The 22,291-nt window shown below is 34.8% G+C and overlaps 1 protein-coding gene across 11 annotated transcripts; it reads right to left on the bottom strand.

The window, feature by feature from the left end:
* On the bottom strand, positions 1–21,804 carry LOC131951157 (zinc finger protein 62). 11 transcript variants are annotated; one of them, XM_059313457.1, is made up of 4 exons: positions 21,716–21,779; positions 14,674–14,752; positions 6,664–6,734; positions 1–4,666 (listed from the first exon to the last, which is right to left on the bottom strand). In XM_059313457.1, exon 4 carries the CDS (start codon positions 4,633–4,635, stop codon positions 931–933), a length of 3,705 nt encoding a protein of 1,234 aa, XP_059169440.1. In that variant the 5' UTR covers positions 4,636–4,666; positions 6,664–6,734; positions 14,674–14,752; positions 21,716–21,779; the 3' UTR covers positions 1–930. The 11 variants fall into 11 exon arrangements, with proteins under 11 accessions (XP_059169440.1, XP_059169443.1, XP_059169444.1 ...); XM_059313460.1 differs by lacking the exon at positions 21,716–21,779 and adding an exon at positions 21,128–21,273; XM_059313461.1 differs by lacking the exon at positions 14,674–14,752 and having other exon boundaries at positions 21,733–21,804.
* Positions 21,805–22,291: the final 487 nt, after the last annotated feature.

Here is a 22,291-nt window from a genome sequence, read left to right as displayed (position 1 = left end):
GCTGAAAATATTTATTATGTCTTTAAAAAAAAAATATAAATTAAACATCAATAATCATCACAATAATAAATTGTATCTTATGTCTTAAAAAATTAATCATTTTCAGCTACATTAATTAAAACATTTTGTTGCTCACTTCAATTATCATAATTATGATCAACTTAATGGGTTAAATAATTAGTTATACAAAATTTAAAATTGCATAAAATGAATTATATTCAATATAGAAAAATATAGAGTAAGTATTACTTCAATGATTCAAATTATAATTGTACATTTAAAATGTTGGTGTTGATTAGTGGTTAGTATTAATTGTATGGGTAATGTAAAGGGTAAGAATTTAGCCATCTTATTTTCCAAAAAACCTGAACAAAGCTAGCCATAACACCTTGTACAAGATCATAAATGTGCTATGGAGATTCACGACATCCATTCTTTCCATGTAGTTTTCTTTCCATTGTGTGAAATGTCTAGATAGCATATTAATCATTAGTAATACTTTGTATGACAAATATTACTATAAATGAAGAGTATTATGTCATGTATGACAAACATTAATGGTGTGTTTTTAGCCTCCACAATGTGGTTTTAGTACAAAAGCAATAATTTTATATATAGATAATTGAAGATCTTTGTGAAAGAGAATTTAATGACCAACAACACATTCAAGTCCTGAGTAAAAATTTGTGTGCATAGATAAACTAGATTTAGAGGAAACGTTTGTGATAAATGTCAAATTTATATGGTCTCTCGGGTAAATGAATATTTTTATGCTTAGATAAACTATCTTTAAAATTAAATTTTTTGTGACAGACATCACATTCATATGGTCTCTCTAGTAAATGAACATTTTTATGTATTGATAAACTACATTTATACTTCAATTTTTTATGATACACATCACATTCATATGTTTTTATGTATTGTATTTTATGTGTTATGTATTGATAATTGACCTTTATAATTAAATGGTAATTGAATATTTTTATGTATTGATAATTGACCTTTATAAATAAATTTTTTGTGACACACATCACATTCATATGGTCTCTCTGGTAAATGAATATTTTTATGTTTTGATAAATCCTCCTTATTCTTAAATTTTTTGTGACACACATCACATTCATATGGTCTCTCTGGTAAATGAATATTTTTATGTTTTGATAAATCCTCCTTATTCTTAAATTTTTTCTGGCACACATCACATCCATATGGTCTCTCCAGTAAATGAATTTTTTTGTGTGTAGATAAATGACCTTTACGATTAAATTTTTTATTACACACATCACATTCAAATGGTTTTTCTCCTGAATGAATCTTTTTATGATTTGAAAGATTCCATTTAGTACTAAATTTTTTAAGACACACATCACATTCATATGGTCTCTCTGGTAAATTAAGTAAATGAATATTTTTATGTTTTGATAAATCACTTTTATGATTAATTTTTTTGTGACACACATCACATTCATATGGGCTCTCTGGTAAATGAATATTTTTATGTTTTGATAAATCACTTTTATGATTAAATTTTTTGTGACACACATCACATTCATATGGGCTCTCTGGTAAATGAATATTTTTATGTTTTGATAAATCACTTTTATGATTAAATTTTTTGTGACACACATCACATTCATATGGTTTCTCTGGTAAATGAATATTTTTATGTTCTGATAAATAACGTTTGTGATTAAATTTTTTGTGACACACATCACATTCATATGGTCTCTCTGGTAAATGAATATTTTTATGTTTTGATAAATCCTCCTTATTCTTAAATTTTTTCTGGCACACATCACATCCATATGGTCTCTCTGGTAAATGAATTTTTTTGTGTGTAGATAAATGACCTTTACGATTAAATTTTTTATTACACACATCACATTCAAATGGTTTTTCTCCTGAATGAATCTTTTTATGATTTGAAAGATTCCATTTAGTACTAAATTTTTTAAGACACACATCACATTCATATGGTCTCTCTGGTAAATTAAGTAAATGAATATTTTTATGTTTTGATAAATCACTTTTATGATTAATTTTTTTGTGACACACATCACATTCATATGGGCTCTCTGGTAAATGAATATTTTTATGTTTTGATAAATCACTTTTATGATTAAATTTTTTGTGACACACATCACATTCATATGGTTTCTCTGGTAAATGAATATTTTCATGTTCTGATAAATAACGTTTGTGATTAAATTTTTTGTGACACACATCACATTCATATGGTCTCTCTGGTAAATGAATATTTTTATGTTTTGATAAAACCCCCTTATTCTTAAATTTTTTCTGGCACACATCACATCCATATGGTCTCTCTGGTAAATGAATTTTTTTGTGTGTAGATAAATGACCTTTACGATTAAATTTTTTATTACACACATCACATTCAAATGGTTTTTCTCCTGAATGAATCTTTTTATGATTTGAAAGATTCCATTTAGTACTAAATTTTTTAAGACACACATCACATTCATATGGTCTCTCTGGTAAATTAAGTAAATGAATATTTTTATGTTTTGATAAATCACTTTTATGATTAATTTTTTTGTGACACACATCACATTCATATGGGCTCTCTGGTAAATGAATATTTTTATGTTTTGATAAATCACTTTTATGATTAAATTTTTTGTGACACACATCACATTCATATGGGCTCTCTGGTAAATGAATATTTTTATGTTTTGATAAATCACTTTTATGATTAAATTTTTTGTGACACACATCACATTCATATGGTTTCTCTGGTAAATGAATATTTTTATGTTCTGATAAATAATGTTTGTGATTAAATTTTTTGTGACACACATCACATTCATATGGTCTCTCTGGTAAATGAATATTTTTATGTTTTGATAAATCCTCCTTATTCTTAAATTTTTTCTGGCACACATCACATCCATATGGTCTCTCCGGTAAATGAATTTTTTTGTGTGTAGATAAATGACCTTTACGATTAAATTTTTTATTACACACATCACATTCAAATGGTTTTTCTCCTGAATGAATCTTTTTATGATTTGAAAGATCCCATTTAGTACTAAATTTTTTAAGACACACATCACATTCATATGGTCTCTCTGGTAAATTAAGTAAATGAATATTTTTATGTTTTGATAAATCACTTTTATGATTAATTTTTTTGTGACACACATCACATTCATATGGGCTCTCTGGTAAATGAATATTTTTATGTTTTGATAAATCACTTTTATGATTAAATTTTTTGTGACACACATCACATTCATATGGGCTCTCTGGTAAATGAATATTTTTATGTTTTGATAAAGCACTTTTATGATTAAATTTTTTGTGACACACATCACATTCATATGGTTTCTCTGGTAAATGAATATTTTTATGTTCTGATAAATAACGTTTGTGATTAAATTTTTTGTGACACACATCACATTCATATGGTTTCTCTGGTAAATGAATATTTTTATGTTTTGATAAATCCTCCTTATTCTTAAATTTTTTCTGGCACACATCACATCCATATGGTCTCTCCGGTAAATGAATTTTTTTATGTTTAGATAATCTAGATTTAAGGGCAAAACTTTTATGACAAACATCACATTTATGTGGCTTGAGACTAGAATGGATAGCTATTTTATGGCTAGATAAATTACTCTTTTTTGCAAACTTTTTATGACACACACCACATTCATATGGACTTTCTCCTAAATGTATCTTTATATGGTTTGCTAAATAATTTTTATTATGATATTTTTTATGACACACATAGCATTCATATGGCTTATTAATTCCAGAATGAATATTTGTGTGTGTGGATAAACTAGACTTTGTGGTGAACTTTTTAGACAAACTAGACTTATTGTATACCTGTTCTAGGTTTATTTTGTTAATCTGTTCACCCTGACTGATCATAACAACTTCTTGCTGATGAAAATCATGACCATATGGATTCACCCTTGTGTGAATGTTTATGTGTTGTTTAACAAGATCAAAATGGGAAAATCTTTGACAACACATATCACACTTGTATGTCTTCAGTCCCTTATTGCTAACCAGATATTCTGTTGGGAGATTATCAATCAATTTTGTATGCAATGACTTGAGTTCTTTTAATTCATTTTGAAGATCTGATTTTAAAACTGCTAAATTTTCTTTAAAATCAGTTGAATCTGGTGGGGAAGAAAGTTGTTGCTGTGCTTTGAAACCATTTTGTTTTTCACTCTCCAAAGATGAAATTGTTAATATCTCAGGTTTTATATCTTCAAAAATTGAAAATGCTGTTGATAGATTTGGTTTCATGTCTTCAGCAGATGAAAATGTTGGGTTATCTTGTTTCATCTCTTCTAAATTAAACAAAGGCTTTGTTTTATCAATATTTTTATCTTCTAAAGCTAAAGGTTGCATTGTTTCCTCCAAGTATTTGTCTTTAACAGTTGAAAATTGTGTTGATACATTTTGCATTATATCTTCAGAATTTGAAAAGAGTGTTGATATATTTGTTTGTACTTCTTCTGAACTTGAAATAGCTGATGTTTCATCTGATTTCATGTCCATAAATGTTATGATGTCGTCACACAATTCCTGTTTAACCATAATTAAACTCTCCCAAACTATACCATTAGTGTCGTTTGTGTTTTCCATAGCTTTAGATTGATGAATTATTGCACAAAAACTGAAATAAAAATAAACTTGCTTAGAAAACCAAATTAAAATTTCTTTTTGAAAATATATTGATTGCATTTTTTAAAAATGTATAAATATTTCATAACACCATAGAATTTTTTAAGTCATAAAAAAGATCAAACAGGCCTTATTGAGCTATGGTAACATTTGTTTTAACAATTGAAGTGTCTATTATCAATCAGAAGTTTATGAATAGATTAATAGTTAAAAACAGTGTTCATGCCTTAGCACACAATGGTTGGGTGGCACAGTGCACATCTGTTAACCCATATCCCCAGAGTTTGAATCTCAGTAGGGAATCATATAATCATGTTTACTTTGTCTTTTGCCTTTATTAATCAAAGGGCGACTCCATTTTTATAAGCCATATTGTTATATTAATCCAAAGTAAGTGAACGCGTGTGGACAGAGGGCGGGGTAGTGGAGAAGGGGGGGGGGGGTGTCAAAAATCCGAAAAAAATTGTTGTAAGTCATAAATGGATGACGCCTTACAGACTGATAAATAATATCTAAACTACCACTCACACATCTCCCCCATAACTTTTTGTTTTGACTGCCTGCATGCAAACTCAAACGATGAAAAAATAGCGGGTGAAATCGAGAGCCTAACAATCATGACGGCGATCATTCTTTTATTAAACGACAATTTTTTTCGGATTTTTGACACCCCCCCCCCCCTTCTCCACTACGACTGACCGTGTGAATGTGTTACTTGTAACACATTCACACGGTCAGTCGTGCCACAAAATATCTCTTCCCTCCCTTCCCCTCTTTTTCCAATGACGTAGTAACTGAGCATCCGTTTTTTTATCTGCGAACCAGCGAAAAAACATCACAACAAACATAGGAAAAAAAAGGGAGTAAATTCACTGAAAAAAAAGCAATTTTTTAAGTTGGAAAATATGGACTACGAAGTTGTGCTTCTAAAACTAGATTCCAGACTTTTTCCAGACTTTTAAAAAATCCTGCCCAAAAACTAGCGATTTTCCAGACTTTTTTATGTCTTAAATTCACTTTTCTAAATTCAAGACTTTTTCCAGACTGCGTACGAACCCTGAGTGTTGTCGCATAATTTCCACCACCCCAGGTACAGTACACTACATCTACATGTATTACAATGTTTGGTCAACCATTATTGTGTTGCATGTGTAGGTCTGCTCTACTTCATCTACCCAAGTAACAAGTTACTATAATAAGTAATATGTGCTTACACATTTCTAAAGAAAAACTGGTTGTAAAATAGTACAATAGTAGTAACATTATTTAGTATTCAGTCTTAATATTCAGTATTAATAAATCCGTTTAAAAAATTAAACAAGATCTAAAAAAAAAATATAAAAGTTGCATTTTTTTAACACAATGTCAATCTGTTATGAGGGTGAAGCCTTATTATAATTTTTTAATTTTTCGAAAAATGCAAATACAGGATGATGCAATAAAATTATAATTTTTTTGAAAAATGCTAATCCGTAATGATGCAATGAAAAAACCATATGTGCCAACTTTTTTACTTGCGTAATATAGACTTGAATTACGAAGGTCTAAGCTGTTTTAGCCACGCCCACAATTTTTTAAAAGCCCATAAATTAGCTCCTAATGAAGCTAGAGACACAAAAATGGTATTGATGTGTTGGGAAAAAATCCTTTTTTTTTTGTGTGGTATAATTTTATCTGAAATTAATGTAGTTCAAAAACTACGAGCAACAACCTAATATAATCAAGAAGAGGTTCTGCCATTTAATAAACAACAAAAACTATCATTCTAGGCCCAGTAGTTTTTTTTATATGAATTTTTAAAGCTTTAGGTAAAACAGCTTATATGTTCATGTAAAGTTGCAAAATATTTAGTGCCCTTCTTTGGGTTTGAATAACTTAGTTTTTAAACAAATAATGTTAAAAATGTGAACATTGATGCTAGAGAGTGTAGACAATAGGAATATGCAAGTGAAATAAAGATCAATTAAAAGGAAAAGAATTTATAATTACCTTAATTACCAATTAAGGCATGTGGTGCAGTTCTACAATGATTGCCACAAGTCACTTTTCATACTGCATATCTATGTAGTTATTGATGATATAAAGATAAAACTTAGCACATAGATGCCTAAGGATATGGAAATAGAAACTTACAAGTTAATACATGCTAGAAGAAAAAGACAATCACGTATAATGAAGTCTAACTAAGGGGATGGGACTGAAATTTTGCATCAATAATACCTGGGTATTATACTTTACGGTAATATGATATGATTAGGATTATGTTGAAGTATCTAAATATTAGTAGCATTAGTTGTAGGCTACTTTTAATAAGTAGCCAAGGATTGCTAATCAATAAATGGTTTAACAGGAACTAGACGAGATGTGTGGCAACCAAAGGATAGACAGCTGCCTTATTTGCTAATCCGAACCTACTATATAAAAAACATTACTGTTGCTTAGTTTGTTATTTTTAAGTAAAATTAAAGGAAGTGGCTATTCGGACCCGGGTCCTAATAGACTCGGCCACTATTGGAACCCGGCATTAAGTTCGTTAAGCCCTTGTACAACCTGTATTAAAATTATACCTTTTATGTTTAGGCTATTTGATTTGTCTTGTGGATTTGCTCGTATTTTGTTGTTTTTTATTGCAATTAGTTATGCGGATTAGCTAGCGTTAGTTCTTGCGTTGCTATTTTTAAATACCCTATATTTAGCTCGGTATACAAAATCATTAAACTTTGTGAAATTATCGTTAGACGTCGCGGTCGAGTGGAGAACGCAGTACCTCATGTTTCTTGATCAGTTACGGGATCGGAACCTATCAAAGCTCTTGTTTTTGCGTGAAGTAAAGTGTATTTATCTAAGTTTAACGTTCCATTGAATTGTTTGCATAAGTGTCTTTTTTTTAAATTTAAATAGATTTTTTTTCTCTAGATTTAGGGTTTTAAACACGCCAATTATAAGAACATCGCTCTATTGTTCGTCTGCTCGCGTTTTCTGGTCAGCGCAAGAAAAATACCGACACGTTCTAGCCAGGGTCACTGTGAGTTCACATTGGTTTAGACGTGAACAGTGTAGGCGTATAGCATACGTCATAGAAAGACCATTGCTATGAGCTTGTCGAGATTTGTCGTCGTCGTAGAACTTTTGTATAACTAAATCTAAACAATTCTATTGGCTGGTCCCAATAGCGGCCGAGGCTTTTAGGACCTGGGTCCCAATAGCGGCCGTGGCTATTGGGACCCGGGTCCGAATAGATGCATCCAAAATTAAATCACATTGTTTAAAGTGTTACTGTTTCTGTTTTCTTTTTGACTTTTAAAAAAATGTATCACTGTTGCTTTAGATCAAATTATTGTTAAAGTGTTAAATGTTCCTATTTTATCTTTGACTTAGTTTTTTTGTTTTTTAATTTCCATTGCCTCTATACTATAGCACTATATTTTAACTATTAGGCCTATTTCTATTTGATTTTTATATTACTCATTGGTTAGGCTATCTATAGACTACCATTACTACTAATAAAAAGTTTAAAATTTAAATGGAATTAGTTTAGGCTGGACAGCAATATTTAATATTTAGTTATTTCTTCTTCTTCTTCGTTCTTAATTATTAGTGTTGAAGGGGATCGAGATTTATCTGCCAGTGGGTTTGAACTCGAGACTTTGTTCGAATTTATCAACCATGAGCTTTTTGCCGACTCGACCACGCCTCCAACACAATTAAGCGTTACGTGTAAACTAGTTATGCGCCATTGAGGCCATTGACTCCAATTTCAGCCTATTTTTCTTTTTGGATTTGCTTCCATAGCCTTTGTCCAAACAAGAACAAACTACAAGGCAGTAGTTGTTTAATTTTGGAGTTGTCTCTCCTAGAAGAGTGGCTGTCCCCAGCTAACGAGCCTCATCTGCCCGAGGGTTTGAACTCGAGACTTTTCAGTTTAGCAACCATGAGCTTTTAACGACTCGGCCACGCCGACCCCTCTAATTTTTAGATCTAGGGCCTATTTAAAATTTTAATTAGGTATTATTTACTAATATTTACCCGGAGAATGTTTACACCAATGTCCGATAATGGAATCTTCTTTAAATAAACCGGGAGTGATCTCCCCTAAACTTTCTCGAATATTTTTATATAAAATAACAGGGGATGGGAACTCGGGCTATAGACATGATTTTTAATCCATTTTAAATACTTAAAGTTTTAAAAATAGAATAAATTCTCATAGACAAATTAATTGCACACCAAGTGAACGCGAAATAAAAAAGCGCATAATAGTGCGCAATATTATTAGTACTTTTAAAATTTACATTCGTTTTTTGAGAAATCGGAAGTAGCGTAAATTACTACTTTCGGTCAACGGAAATTACTCAAAATTTAACAGAAGGTAGAGAATTAGATCTTTTACTTACATGTGAAATTTCATGTATCTATCTGAAATAGTACTCAAGTTATAGGCTTTTGAAAAATTCAAAGTAGAAAAAGTACCACTTCCGGTTGTCGGAAATCGCTCAAAAGTTGATACGGATCTACGATTTTGATATAATACTTATATATGAAATTTCATCAACCTAGCTGTAACGGTACTCAAGTTATCGTGTTTACACACGGACACACAGACACACAGACAGACATGCGGACAAGATTGCAAAATTATGTTTTTCCGTATCAGTGAGGTGTAAAACGTCGAGATTTGTAAAAATCTCGATTTTTTTTTTTTGCACGATTACAATACTTTCTCTATACTACGTATATACGAGAAAGTAAAAAGGGGTGTTGGGTTACTGGTAGACTAGTTAACTAAATACTAAATACACACATGGCTGACTAATGTAAATGCTAACCCTGTCCCTAACCCTAACCTCAACCCTGGTCCTACCATACATGATACGCCTAACCCTAAAATTAAAAAATATAATAGTATGTAGCATTAGAACAAAGGGAGATAATTTTCAGACAAAAACCTGCCCAGAGCTTTTGACTGATTTTTCAAATTTTGTTTTTACCACTGTCTCTTATTAATTTTAAATTAATATCATATTAATTTCCAATACACAAAGCAACTACATTTTCAAAATCTACTGAGGTTCAGCTATAGTCTAATGCAATTACTTTTCATTTTCTTTCATTTTTGCCTATAAAAAATTTGATTTGAAAACAATATATGCTCTAAATCAACTTTATTTTAATATATAAACACTTGCCTGCACACAAAACTATGCAAAATCAGTTAAATAAACCACGTGTGATTCTTATTTAATAAAGAAATTGTGATAGAATTTTACAAATACATTTTTTATGATTTTTTTAAGATTTGGACCTTTATCAGCCATGTTGTTTTTTCCTATATAATTAGTCATAGTAAAAATGTACATTTTTAAAAATAAAGCATAACATCAAACAGAAACAAGCCTGCACAATTATTAATGCAAATTTACATAAAGGAAACACCCCTGATTCATAATATATCATTAGAATTCAAAAAAAAAAATTTGCAAACATATTTTATAAAATTTTCATTTTTGTTTCCCACTAGTTTCATTTTTTACAGAGATTATATAAGACCATACATTTTAAACAGAAAAAAAATTATTTCTCCTTTCTTGTTGAAGCTAGAAATATAAATTTGGTACCACTGGAATTCTTAATCCTTCCTCTAACTAACTCATATGATTTTAAGATTAAATACTCAAAAATTAATTTTGAATGCTACACCTACTACAACCTACCCTAATTTAGTTAGTAATGGACACCAGCGAGAAAAGTCTCAAAGGTATTTGAGAGGTCCATAAATTAATTTTAAAATCTTGCACGGCGTAGTTACAATTAATATGGTTATAAAATCCTGCCTGTCTGTTTTTTTTTCGGACTTCACTAAAGATTGGATGTATTTGATGTTTTTAATATTTTCGGTAACTAAATAAAAATAATAAAAAAAGCAAAAACAATTTGGTTTTCACGTGTAATGGCGACATAAACAATGGCCGCCATAAATTTTATTGTACACATTGTAAGCTAAAAATAGAAAAAATAGGTCATGGTGTTTAAATTTGCATTGTTATTTAAAAACTTGATCTGCAAAGTTTTGTAAACAAAATAACTATAAAGAGGGGCTGTCAGAAATCCATCACGGAGTGCCTTTACAGCCAATCAATGTTTGCCTTACGAAAGTGAAACATCTGGTTATAACTTAGGCTTGATGAAAATAAATAGAAATGTAGCCTTAAACTCGACCCATCCTGATGGCACACCGCCTTGAAGTGGTGGGATGGCTTGTGTGCCCCAGCGACCCCCAGAGCTATGCCGGCGGGAGCCTAGTGCTCCTGGCAGGTCTAACCAAGTCGGACAGATCTGCGTGGGTAGGGGCCAGACCAAACGATGTGCCCTGGTCCTCCAGGTTGGGGGTTGTGCGATGGGCTAACTACTCGTCCACATAAAACAAAAGACAGTTACAGAAACCGAAGCCAAATCCGAAACAAATCCGGTCCTCGGGAGAATCAGGGCTCCACTTAGGAGAAGTATGACGCAATGCAGCCAAATCCGTAAGGAAGCTACAGAGCCGACCCCCCTTCTTCAACCGAGGAAAACTAAATCCACAGCCCCAAAACTACTGTCGCAAAAGAAACCTATCCTCACAGGAACATGGAACGTCAGAACACTATGGGAAGCAGGGAAGTGTGCACAGGCATTGAAAGAAATGCAACAGTATCATCTTACAGTGCTTGGCCTGTGCGAAACAAGATGGAACACCTTTGGAGAGACAAAATTCCAGACGGGAGAAACACTGTTATACTCGGGAAAAGAAAATGAGGATGACTCACGAGAGGCAGGCGTAGCCTTGCTATTGACAAAGGAGGCAACAAAAAGCCTGATGAAATGGGAACCTGTATCTGATCGAATAATTAAAGCTAGATTTGAATCCAGGTTTCAAAAGACCTCCATTATCATGTGCTACGCTCCTACGAACAACGCAGACGAGGAAGAAAAAGACCGTTTCTACGAAGAGCTTCAGTCGGTGGTTGATAAGGTACCCAAGCGCGACATGCTGATCCTCATGGGTGATTTAAATGCCAAAGTAGGCAAAGACAACAGAGGCAGGGAAATGGAGATGGGAACCAATGGCTTAGGGGAAATGAATGAAAATGGTGAACTCTTCGCAGACTTTTGTGCCTCAAATGAGCTTACTATCGGCGGTACACTTTTCACCCACCGAAGGTGTCATAAAGCCACCTGGATATCACCAGATCATCATACCGAAAACCAGATCGATCATGTCGCGGTAAGGCGTCGTTGGGGGGCCTCACTGCAGGATGTGAGAGCAAAGCGAGGAGCAGACATAGGATCCGACCACCACCTGGCTGTTGCTAAACTGAAGATGAAGCTAAAGGCAAAGAAGAGGCAACATGAAATTGATCCACGAAGAAGATTTGATGTAAGTAAACTTAAGACGCAAGACAACAGGACAAATTTTCAGGTCACCCTAAAGAATCGGTTTGAAGCTCTACAGACAGAAGAGAAAGATTTTGATTCAGTTGAACACACCTGGGAAATATTTAAGCAAGCCACTATTGAAGCCTGCGAAGAGGCTCTAGGAGGCAGAGCGCCAAACAGGAAGCCCTGGATCACAGATGATACATGGCAGAAGGTGGAAGAAAGAAAAAGCCTAAAGAGCGAACTAAATCAAGCAAAAACACGGCAGCAAAGACAAGCAGCAGCCGCTCGATATAACGAAAAGGCTAAAGAGGTGAAAAGGAAACTAAGAAATGACAAGAGATTGTTTATAAATGAAATGGCAGAGCAGGCCGAAACAGCTGCCAGTAAGGGAGATCTCAAGACGCTCTATGCAACAACCAGAGCTCTGAGTGGGAGGAAAACCAATCCCAACAGGCCAGTGAGGAGCAAAAATGGTAAACTTCTAACGTCAATTGAGGAACAATTGGCACGATGGAGAGAGCACTTCCAGGAATTACTAAACGGTCCAACACCTCAAGATCCACCAGACCTGGAGCCAGGGGAACCCCTTAACATCAATACCGAGGAAATCACCAGACAGGAAATTCTCAACGCCTTAAATAGTTTGAAGAGTGGCAAGGCAGCAGGACCAGATAATATCCCAGCAGAGGCATTAAAACAAGGTGGGGAAGAAGTTGTAAATCGACTTCATAAATTACTTAACTTAGTCTGGAACACAGGACAGATCCCAACCGATTGGAAAAGGGGCCTCCTTGTGAAGTTGCCTAAGAACGGTGACTTATCTCAGTGTGGAAAATGGAGGGGCATTACCTTGTTGTCCATACCAAGTAAAGTCCTTACCAGAGTTATTTTGGACAGAATGAAAGAGGCGGTTGACCTTAAGCTAAGAGAGGAACAAGCAGGATTCAGGAAGGAAAGATCTTGTACAGATCAGATAGCCACTCTTAGAATTATTGTAGAACAGACGATAGAATGGCAAGCCCCGCTTTACATCTGCTTTGTTGACTTTGAGAAGGCCTTTGATAGTGTGGATAGGCAAACAATATGGCATCTGTTGAGACACTATGGTGCACCTGCTAAGTTAGTGGAAATAATCCAGCAACTTTACAATGGATTTTCATGCCAAGTTAGCCATGCAGGGAAACTGTCTAAAGAGTTCCAGGTCAACACAGGTGTGAGACAAGGATGTCTGCTGTCGCCCCTCCTCTTCTTGGTGGTTCTCGACTGGGTGACACGCACAGCCTATGCCAGTTCTGGAAAAGGTATTCAGTGGACACTCACGGGGAAACTAGAAGATCTGGAGTTTGCAGATGATCTTGCCTTACTCTCGCACAGGCTACAGGACATGCAAGAAAAAGTTGATGCATTAGGAGCCATCTCGCAGCGCGTAGGTCTGAAGATCAACAAAGAAAAGACGGAAATGATGAGAATTAACAATAAACAGGAGGCTCCAGTGTCAATAGACGGAAGACAGGTAAATGATGTGCAAGAGTTTGTCTACCTTGGCAGCAAGATCAGCAAAACGGGAGGCACAGAGGAGGACATACGCGCTAGAGTTAATAGAGCCCGCTGCGCTTTCACAGTCCTGCGACCCATATGGAAAAGTTCGGCCATCTCCATTACCACAAAAATTAGGATATTTAACTCTAATGTCAAGGCAGTTCTGCTGTATGGAGCAGAGACATGGAGAGTCTCCAAGGCAAGCACAGCAAAGATACAGACCTTCATGAATAGATGCCTTAGACAGATACTGAAACTGAGATGGCAGGACAAAGTGCCGACCTTGGAACTATGGAGGAAAGCTAGGCAGGAGCCTATAGGTGTGCAAATAAGAAGGAGGAAGTGGCGCTGGGTGGGTCACACACTGCAAAAGGCTCACACAAATGTTACACGCCAAGCGCTTGAGTGGAACCCCCAGGGAAAGCAGAAGAGAGGGCGCCCAAGACAGACCTGGAGGCGGAGTCTTCTTGAAGAACTGAAGCCAATAGGGATGTCTTGGGAGATGTCAAAATTAATAGCCGAGGATAGGAAGAAATGGAAGGAAATGGTGGAGGCCCTATGCTGCATAAGGAGCAAAGAGGACTAAGTCAAGTAAGTCAAGTAAGTCAAGTCTTAAACTCGACAAATTATTTTCAAGTTCTCTGGATCTGCAACTTGTATAGCATTGCTTCTAAAAATATTAAATTTCTCAATTAGTTTTAGGCTTAAGTTTTTAATAAAATTTTATCTTTTATTATTTTTACGATCCTAAAACTAAGAAAGCACATTTTTATTCCATGTCAACAACAATACGGAAGGAATCTCGTCAACTAGCTGGTGTCCATTTGCCATTAGGGCCTAAGGTAGCGATGTCGGCATCGCCGCCATCTTGCTTTAAAGAACGGCAACCGGGGAATTTCGCTATTGTAAAATTTCGTCGAATATCTTCCTTATTGAAATAAATAGTGAGAAAATATAGGGATTTTAGAGTAATCGATTCAATTTCATAGTCGGGCCAACTTTTCACCAATTTAATGAAATAATGTGTGATTTTAAACTGCTTACTGTATTACTTTTCTCTCTTCCTTCTCCAAGTTATAATATTGCGAAACATGGTCTAATTTTGTGCGTGTTTCAACGACAACTGTTGATAGAAAGGTGAGTTTATCAAGCTATCTCTTTGTATTCTCAAAAATTACATTATGTATATTATAAGTTAATAATGATTTCATCTAATTTGAGGTACGTTTTCTAGTGGTATTTTGACCGAAAAAAAAGGTGTTTGATTCACCACAATAACGCCATTTTATAATTAAAAAATATGGCGAGACCGGAAAACCTATAAGGGCGTGGGGGCCGGCGTCGCCTTTATAAATGTTCACTTGTTCCTTAATCGTAGAGTTTATTGCAAATGAATGATCGCCTTTTAAAAATAAAAGATGTATAAATATGTTAAAGGCTGTTGAAGAAAGCCAGTGGGGTTTTTTTTTGCACATCAAGCTAATAACCAATAATAAATTACCACTCAAGAATAGAAATTATTTTAAGCATATATTTCCTTATCCCTTACTTTATTATGCTACACACATGTCTCTATTAAAACAATAAATTCTACTTTTACAGTAGTATTAATGTTGATTTCTTTTCCTCTAGATATATGATCAAGAGTATGGATGAGGAAATAAATACTTTAGCAGGTGGTAATTCTGAAGGCTCTGGGAGCCCTGATAAGCATTCTGCCAAAGATTTACCAATTCTGATTAATCAGTATTCTGACTTTCGGACAGCAGCTGTCATAAAGCAAGACCATATAATTTATGTATGGTATGAAAATAAAAAACAAATTAAATAGGCAGTGCAAGTTTTGGAAGAAATAATACCAGCGTCAAGTAACAGTCATCAACTTTATAATAAAATCAACAGATTATGTGTTAAATTTAGATCTCTTAAGCCACAAGCACAATGGGATTAAATTATAAATTTTATGGAACTGCCATTTCAAGAGCCTGTACCTAAAGAAAAGGGGATTGTCTCTAAGTTAGCACCTGAATTAATAACAACAATAATCCCCCCAAAACAAGCCTCACCTTTAAAACTTAAACAAGACTGTGTAAGTTGTGCATACAAAAGAAAGTCTACAGAACAGTTATTGAAATCAAATTGAAAACTAGTTTAAAATTCTATCAAAATGAACTTCAATCAAATAAAGTTTTTCAAATTAAAGATCTAAATAAAAAATTAAACGACTCACTGACAGACTCCTCAAACAAGAGAAAAAGAATAGACAGTTGGAAGCAGAGAAAGTAGAGGTTAAAAAAAAAACTTAACTGCAATCCGTTTGCAGATTCCATCCAATACAAAATGAAACTGAATCAAGTTGCCAGTTTAAAGAAAAAAATTATCAAGAAGAGAAAGAAAAATTGAAGCACTAGAAAATCTGGTCAAGATCAAAAACAAAACCATCAAAAATTTAAAATCAATGGTCAATGATTTAGAATTAATGTATGATAATGCCATCAACATGTAAGAACCCCAAGAAGAGGGACAAACTATTGTAACCAAAGAAGGAAAGCATTATGGTACTTCTATGAGAATTTGTATGTACCAATCTTTGTTGAAAAATGTTTCTGTGTTAGCTGCTGGACAGCTATTACAGTTTTTCCTGGAGCAAGAAACTGGAATGAAACTTGACTGCGTGCCTCGCAAATCTACAGTGGCTCAAATGGCTTATGAAATAGGCAATTTAGCTGATCTGCAGGTTGGCGAGGCACTTGCATCCCTTGATGGTGCCACACTGTCATGGGATGCAACCACCATTGATGGTAGTCATGTAAATGAAATCCATATTTCTGCTGCAGGATAAACTCTTGCTGTTGATGTAAAACCTTTACCTGGTGGTAAAGCTGTAGATTACATAGAACATATTAGTGTTAAGTTAAAAGATATTGTAAACATTTATTGTAAATACATAAATCATCCAAATTTAGAGCAGCTGTATAAAACTCTTATATTCACCATTAAATCCAATGTGACAGATAGGGCAGCTGTGAATCATAGTGTTGTAAACCAGCTTAATACTTTGTTACAGACACACCTGCTGGAATTGAATTGCAATGTTCATCCCCTAGATAGTTTTGCTGCTGGTGCCAGAAGAGCATTGGAAAATGATACTGAGATAGGCAATAAGACATTGCACTGTATTTTGAGTATTTCCAAGCTCAGATACAAGCAATCCAGTGGAGACCCTAGCGGGTTCAAGACCTATTTTAGAGAAAAAGATATTCCAGTGGGAGTTTTCCTTCGGTACGTCGGTAACCGGTTGCACATTTTATTCCATTCAGCTGGAATTATAATTTTATTTCTGAAAGAGCTGAAGAAATTTGTTGAATTAGGAGGCACCAACCTTAAAAAAAGCATTAAGGAAGAGCTGGATGACCCTAGGGTTGTAGCTCAATTAATTGCACTCGGGCTCATCGGGAAAACAGTCACAGGGCCATGGATGACTAAATTCTATGCAAATTCAATGAATTTAGAAATGGTCCCCGTGATCCAAAGCTCTAAAAATATTTTGGATAGATTTGCTGCTGAGCCAGAAGAGTTGTTATGTCCCACTGTGAATGTTTTTAATGAACCCATTGATGCAGCTTCAGACATGGTGCTGACAGCAATCATCAACAATATTGAATCCCACAGGGGTAAAGTAAAGCAAACTTTGAAGCAAATATTACATGAAATTGTTAAGGTCTTTGACCGCCAGTTTGTTCGATATACCAGTGGCGACCTTTCTAGCCCTACAGTTGAGCAGTTGACACAAGCTTCAACTGCTCCTTCACACAACATGGCAGCTGAGAGAATATTAGGAATGACTGACTATTTATGGCGTCGGGCCCCTAATGCGACAGCTGGTTTTGTAGACGGAAAGGTTAGAGGACAGACAAATCATTTTGATACAGTAGGATGGCTTCTGCAACAGGACAAAACGACCCAACATAGATTAGTTTATTTTGCAATGACAGAGGGTTACAGAGCAAGGGAACTTGCAGCCCAAAGGAAGAAGATGATGGAAGCAGTGATGATGCGTCGAATGCTAGAAGCTGGTCAGAAACATGAACAATCCAACCGTAAGGCTCTAGAAAAAGGGGTTGCTATGGCTTTGAGTGCTAAAGATCTGAATGCTAGTGTGTTTTCATCTGCGTCTCCTGAAGTTATGGGCCTCATTGCAATGCATATTACTACAGAAAATCCTATGTCTGAACTGACTGAAACCTATACAGGACATCTACTTAAGCATTTATGGACAGAGGAAGGAGTTGATAAAATGTATTCTGGCAGAGTAGTAAATTTTAAGCAACAGAAGACTAAGACAGTGAAATGTACAACTACTTACTGGGGACCTGATGAATTGGAAACTGACAGTGTTGACTATGACATGACAATGACATCTCTAGTCACTGATTTACTGACAGGTGACCTTGTGTTTAGTAGCTAGGATGACAGTAGTAGTCCATGTTGTACAAAGCTTAACTTGGTACAAGTCTCACCTGTTATTGTATTGATGTAAGCTATGTCTACCTTAAAAGTTTATTGTTTTGGTGTATATATTAAGGTAAAAATTTAGAGAAAACCCTTGATATTTCATAGTATCCGCCGCCAACCAATCAAACGCGCGCTTTCAACGCGTTTTGGTTGGCGGCTGACGTCACGATGACGTCACGCGACCCGTAAACACGGCGTTTTTGGAGCTAAAAAGGGCCGAAAAAGCCATTTTTTCTACGTGTTCGGATTTTTTTACGTTTTTTAAAATGGGCCCGAAAATGACCCTTTTTTAGAAATGGACATAGCCATTTTTTCGAAGAATTAATTCAAAAAAGGGCTGTTTTGAGCTATGTTTCGATGTAAACAAAGGCCCATGTCAACACGTGTCAAACCACGTGAAGGCACCCGATCGACGATTTCGGTCACGAATGAGTGGTTTTCGTACGTTCTCGTGAACTAAATACCAGTTTCGTGACAACAAATTGGAAAACGACAATTTCGTGAAAATAACGACCCTGGAGGAATGGCTTTTGAAGATTATTAAATAAAAATCGATGTATTGGCTACATGTGTTGATTCTAAAGTTGTCTATAATTGACTAGTAGGGCATGCTGAAACAACGGCCTTAGGGCACCGTGTAGTGTGTAGTTTCGCTAAATCATGAAATGTAAATTAATCAGCCCGGCCGCAGATCGACCGCAAACTGTTAAATTGGTTGAATGTGAAAAGCATACTACTTACAAATTACTTTTGAATATTCACATCACACAAAATAATCCCAAAGAAAGCACAAAATAAAATCCGTTAGAAAAGCATCACCATGAAATTTGAAAACCACAGTATGTCAACCTTAACCAGCCATCTTTGGCTCGATCTAGAGGTCATTCTTTAGCCTACATATGAGTCTTGCCAATAAATTTAGTTTCTGATGGTACACGACATTAGATCAATATATTAATTAACAAACTAACTGAATTCCAACATACTATCACTCTAATCCTAAAATGAAACAGAATTTGAAGCACAATGATCTAACGAATAAATCCCACTCTAAGTAAGTGTCGCAGCTCTAATCCTGGATACAACCGTAGTGTGTAGTCGTGTTGTGAGTAAACTTGCACGAGATAAAACACCGACCTAGACCTTCCTGATGCTGTGTATGGCCCCAAAGTGAAATGCTGGGAGTAGGGGAGGGGAATTTAACAGCAGAATATTTTTTTTTCAGTAGTTACGTCACCAGTAGTTCACGCATCCTAACGGGGTTGAAAGTGTAACTTTATATTCAACTAGGCAAAAGGTGGAGGGTGGTGTCTTTCTAGTCGAAGAATACGGGGAAGCCGGCATTTGAAGCCGGCATTTCATTATTGTCATTGCTATTGAGTACAACCCTTTATTCTAGTTAAATGCATGACTAGGCTACTCATTACACAATCTAAAAAATGTCGTTGTGCTGCCATGCAAAAGTAGCCTAATATTTCTACTGAATGGGGTAGGTATTTGACTTTGTTTATTTAAATGCAGATACCATTAGCCTTAACATATTTGGATGCACATTTCAGTTATATCGTAAGGATTAATTTTATAATACAATGCATATATTCTGACAGTCCTTCAAGTATTAGTAGTTATTGCCTATTGGACTATTCATAACTTGTATTTCAAAGATTTATAATGAGCGGGATGCACTCGATGTTTTAAGTTCTACATTCTGTAGCTGTTACTTTGTGCATGACAGCATCCCAATAGTTCAATGTTAATAATGTAAACTGAGCTTGACGAGACTCCCATCGCCAAGCAATCGTATGATGATAGACCCAGCAAGCATCACTCGTTATATTCGACAACATGGCTATACCAGTCCTTGATTTTCATTACTGCCTTGAAACGCCTAGATCTTGGTTTTGAAAAAAAAAACGTCTCCCCCCCCCCCCCCACCCCTTTGCGCTTGCGCCGACGTCATCATAGGCCAATATCACGGTGCATTTTTTTTTCACCGAGTATAACACACCCCCCTCTCCCCCTCACAGCAAGCGCCAACAACGGTCACCCAAGGCCCAAGGCCAATAACACGCACCACGGTGGATTTTTTTCAATGAGTATATACTCTACCCACCCGCCGCCTTACAGCATACCGCTAGTCTTTACAAATGGGGTTAAAAGTTTAACTTTGAGTTCAATAAGGGGAGAGGATGGTATTGAAACAACGATGTTCTTTAATATGTTTAATAGTACAAATACATAGTAAAAAAATATACTTACCTACTTCTATAGCATCATACATAATTTTATAATTAGCAAATTAATTAATTAATTAAATATATCTAATGATAATGAAGGGAGATAGTTTATTTTGGTTAAGGCACGACACACAACACTATGCGTGCGTGGTATGTGGCCTGACCGACCGAAAGGAGATTGTTTATATTATTGTTTTGAGTTTATATTTAACTCTATGCAACGAGCCCGCCGGTTGGTTGAGGCCATGCCGGGGGGACGATCTGTCCGGGATTCAAAGGGTCGATTCTAAATATCATCCAAGTTATTCTACTTGTTGTGTTGCTAATAATAATAGTTTTTAAAGACAACCATTCAGTAAATAAAACTCCTGGCTTGCCAGTGGGCCTAAGATAAATTGTTCGGTTTAATTTATTAAAAAAAAAATTAGTGCCTACTACCTTTTTATTCAGTTTGTTCTGCTACTGACAAGTCTATTAATAATTAAATTAATAAATGTAATTCAAACATGCTGAAGTAAGATCATGCAGAGTTTTAACATTGTACCTTTAAAAACAACTGAGCAGTGCTACTTAGAAATTAGGGCCCAAAAGTGGCGTAATACATCCCTTTGAGGAGTACTAATTATTCTGCTCCCAGTGAATGAATTAATGATTTCAATTAATATTTGTAATTCAAACATGCTGAAGTAAGATCCTGCAAAGTTTAAACATTGTAGTTTTAAAAACAACTGAGCAGTGCAACTTACTTAGAAATTAGGGCCCATAATAGCCGTAATGTATCCACTTAAAGGAATACTAATTATTCTGCTCCCAGTGAATGAATTAATGATTTCCATTAATATATGTAATTCAAACATGCTGAAGTAAGATCCTGCAAAGTTTTAACATTGTATCTTTAAAAATAACTGAGCAGTGCTATTTCAAAGTTAGGGGACAGTGATTTTCATGACTTACAATTTACTTACATAGAAAATTTCTATAATAGAAATATAGTGGACATTCACCAATTAAGTAAAAAATTCATTAAAAAAAAACTACTGAAGCTAGAAAGAAAATTTTTTCAGTGTTATTTAGTTACATCAAGCACAATATTTTTGCAATGCTCATACATTTAATTAGCCAATTTTAATTTTTTTTAATGGAATGCCTAGCCTAGCCCTAATAATTCCTAACCATAAAATTAAAATTAGTCAATAGTCAGGATTACAATACTAACAACCCAACACGCCTTTTTTAAAGAAGATTCCATTATCAGACACTGGTATCTATAATCATCCGAAGTGTTTAGTTCGTTTTAAACTAAATTACTTAATTTATTATTTATTGTCACTCACTGCCATTCACAACACACCTCTCCTTGACAACTCTTCTTACGTTTCAATCTAAAGCAAATCACAAATCGGCTACACTTTTTAAGTGGCCTTGCACCCAGAGTTCCTCACTAGTGATCATCAAATAGCGGTCACATGGTTTTAAAAAAAAATTTGGTTGTCATTCAAAAGCCATGTTTTATAAAAAAAAAAAGTTGTTAGCAAAATTTGATTTATTTTTTCACAGAATGATAACCCTAATAGTTCTACAACCTCAAATTCATTTTTGTAACCTCCAGGCTGATATTTGAAAAAGTTCTATTAATTTTAATGAGATCGACTTTAAAATTTAGCCTTCTTTCTCCAAAGCAAATTTTAAAATGCTTTTCTGGCATATTTAGCCTTGCCGCCTTATAACACGAAAACCCGCCATTTTGCTCGTGGTAAACATTTTTATAAGTAATTCTAAGAAGGTCTCTCTAACTAAGACAAAAAAACCGTCGGAAGTCATTCATCCGGTCCGTACGCCATATTGTTGTTAGCAAATTAATTTTTATCAACCCTGTTCGAGATAGTAAATTTGAAATTAAAAACAGCAAC

This window comes from Physella acuta, unplaced genomic scaffold, assembly GCF_028476545.2.
Source record: "Physella acuta isolate Inbredline_101_S28 unplaced genomic scaffold, ASM2847654v3 ptg000802l, whole genome shotgun sequence".
NCBI lineage: Eukaryota > Metazoa > Mollusca > Gastropoda > Physidae > Physella > Physella acuta.
Note: the sequence above shows the minus strand (reverse complement) of the source record. Positions and strands in the feature narration are given on the sequence as shown.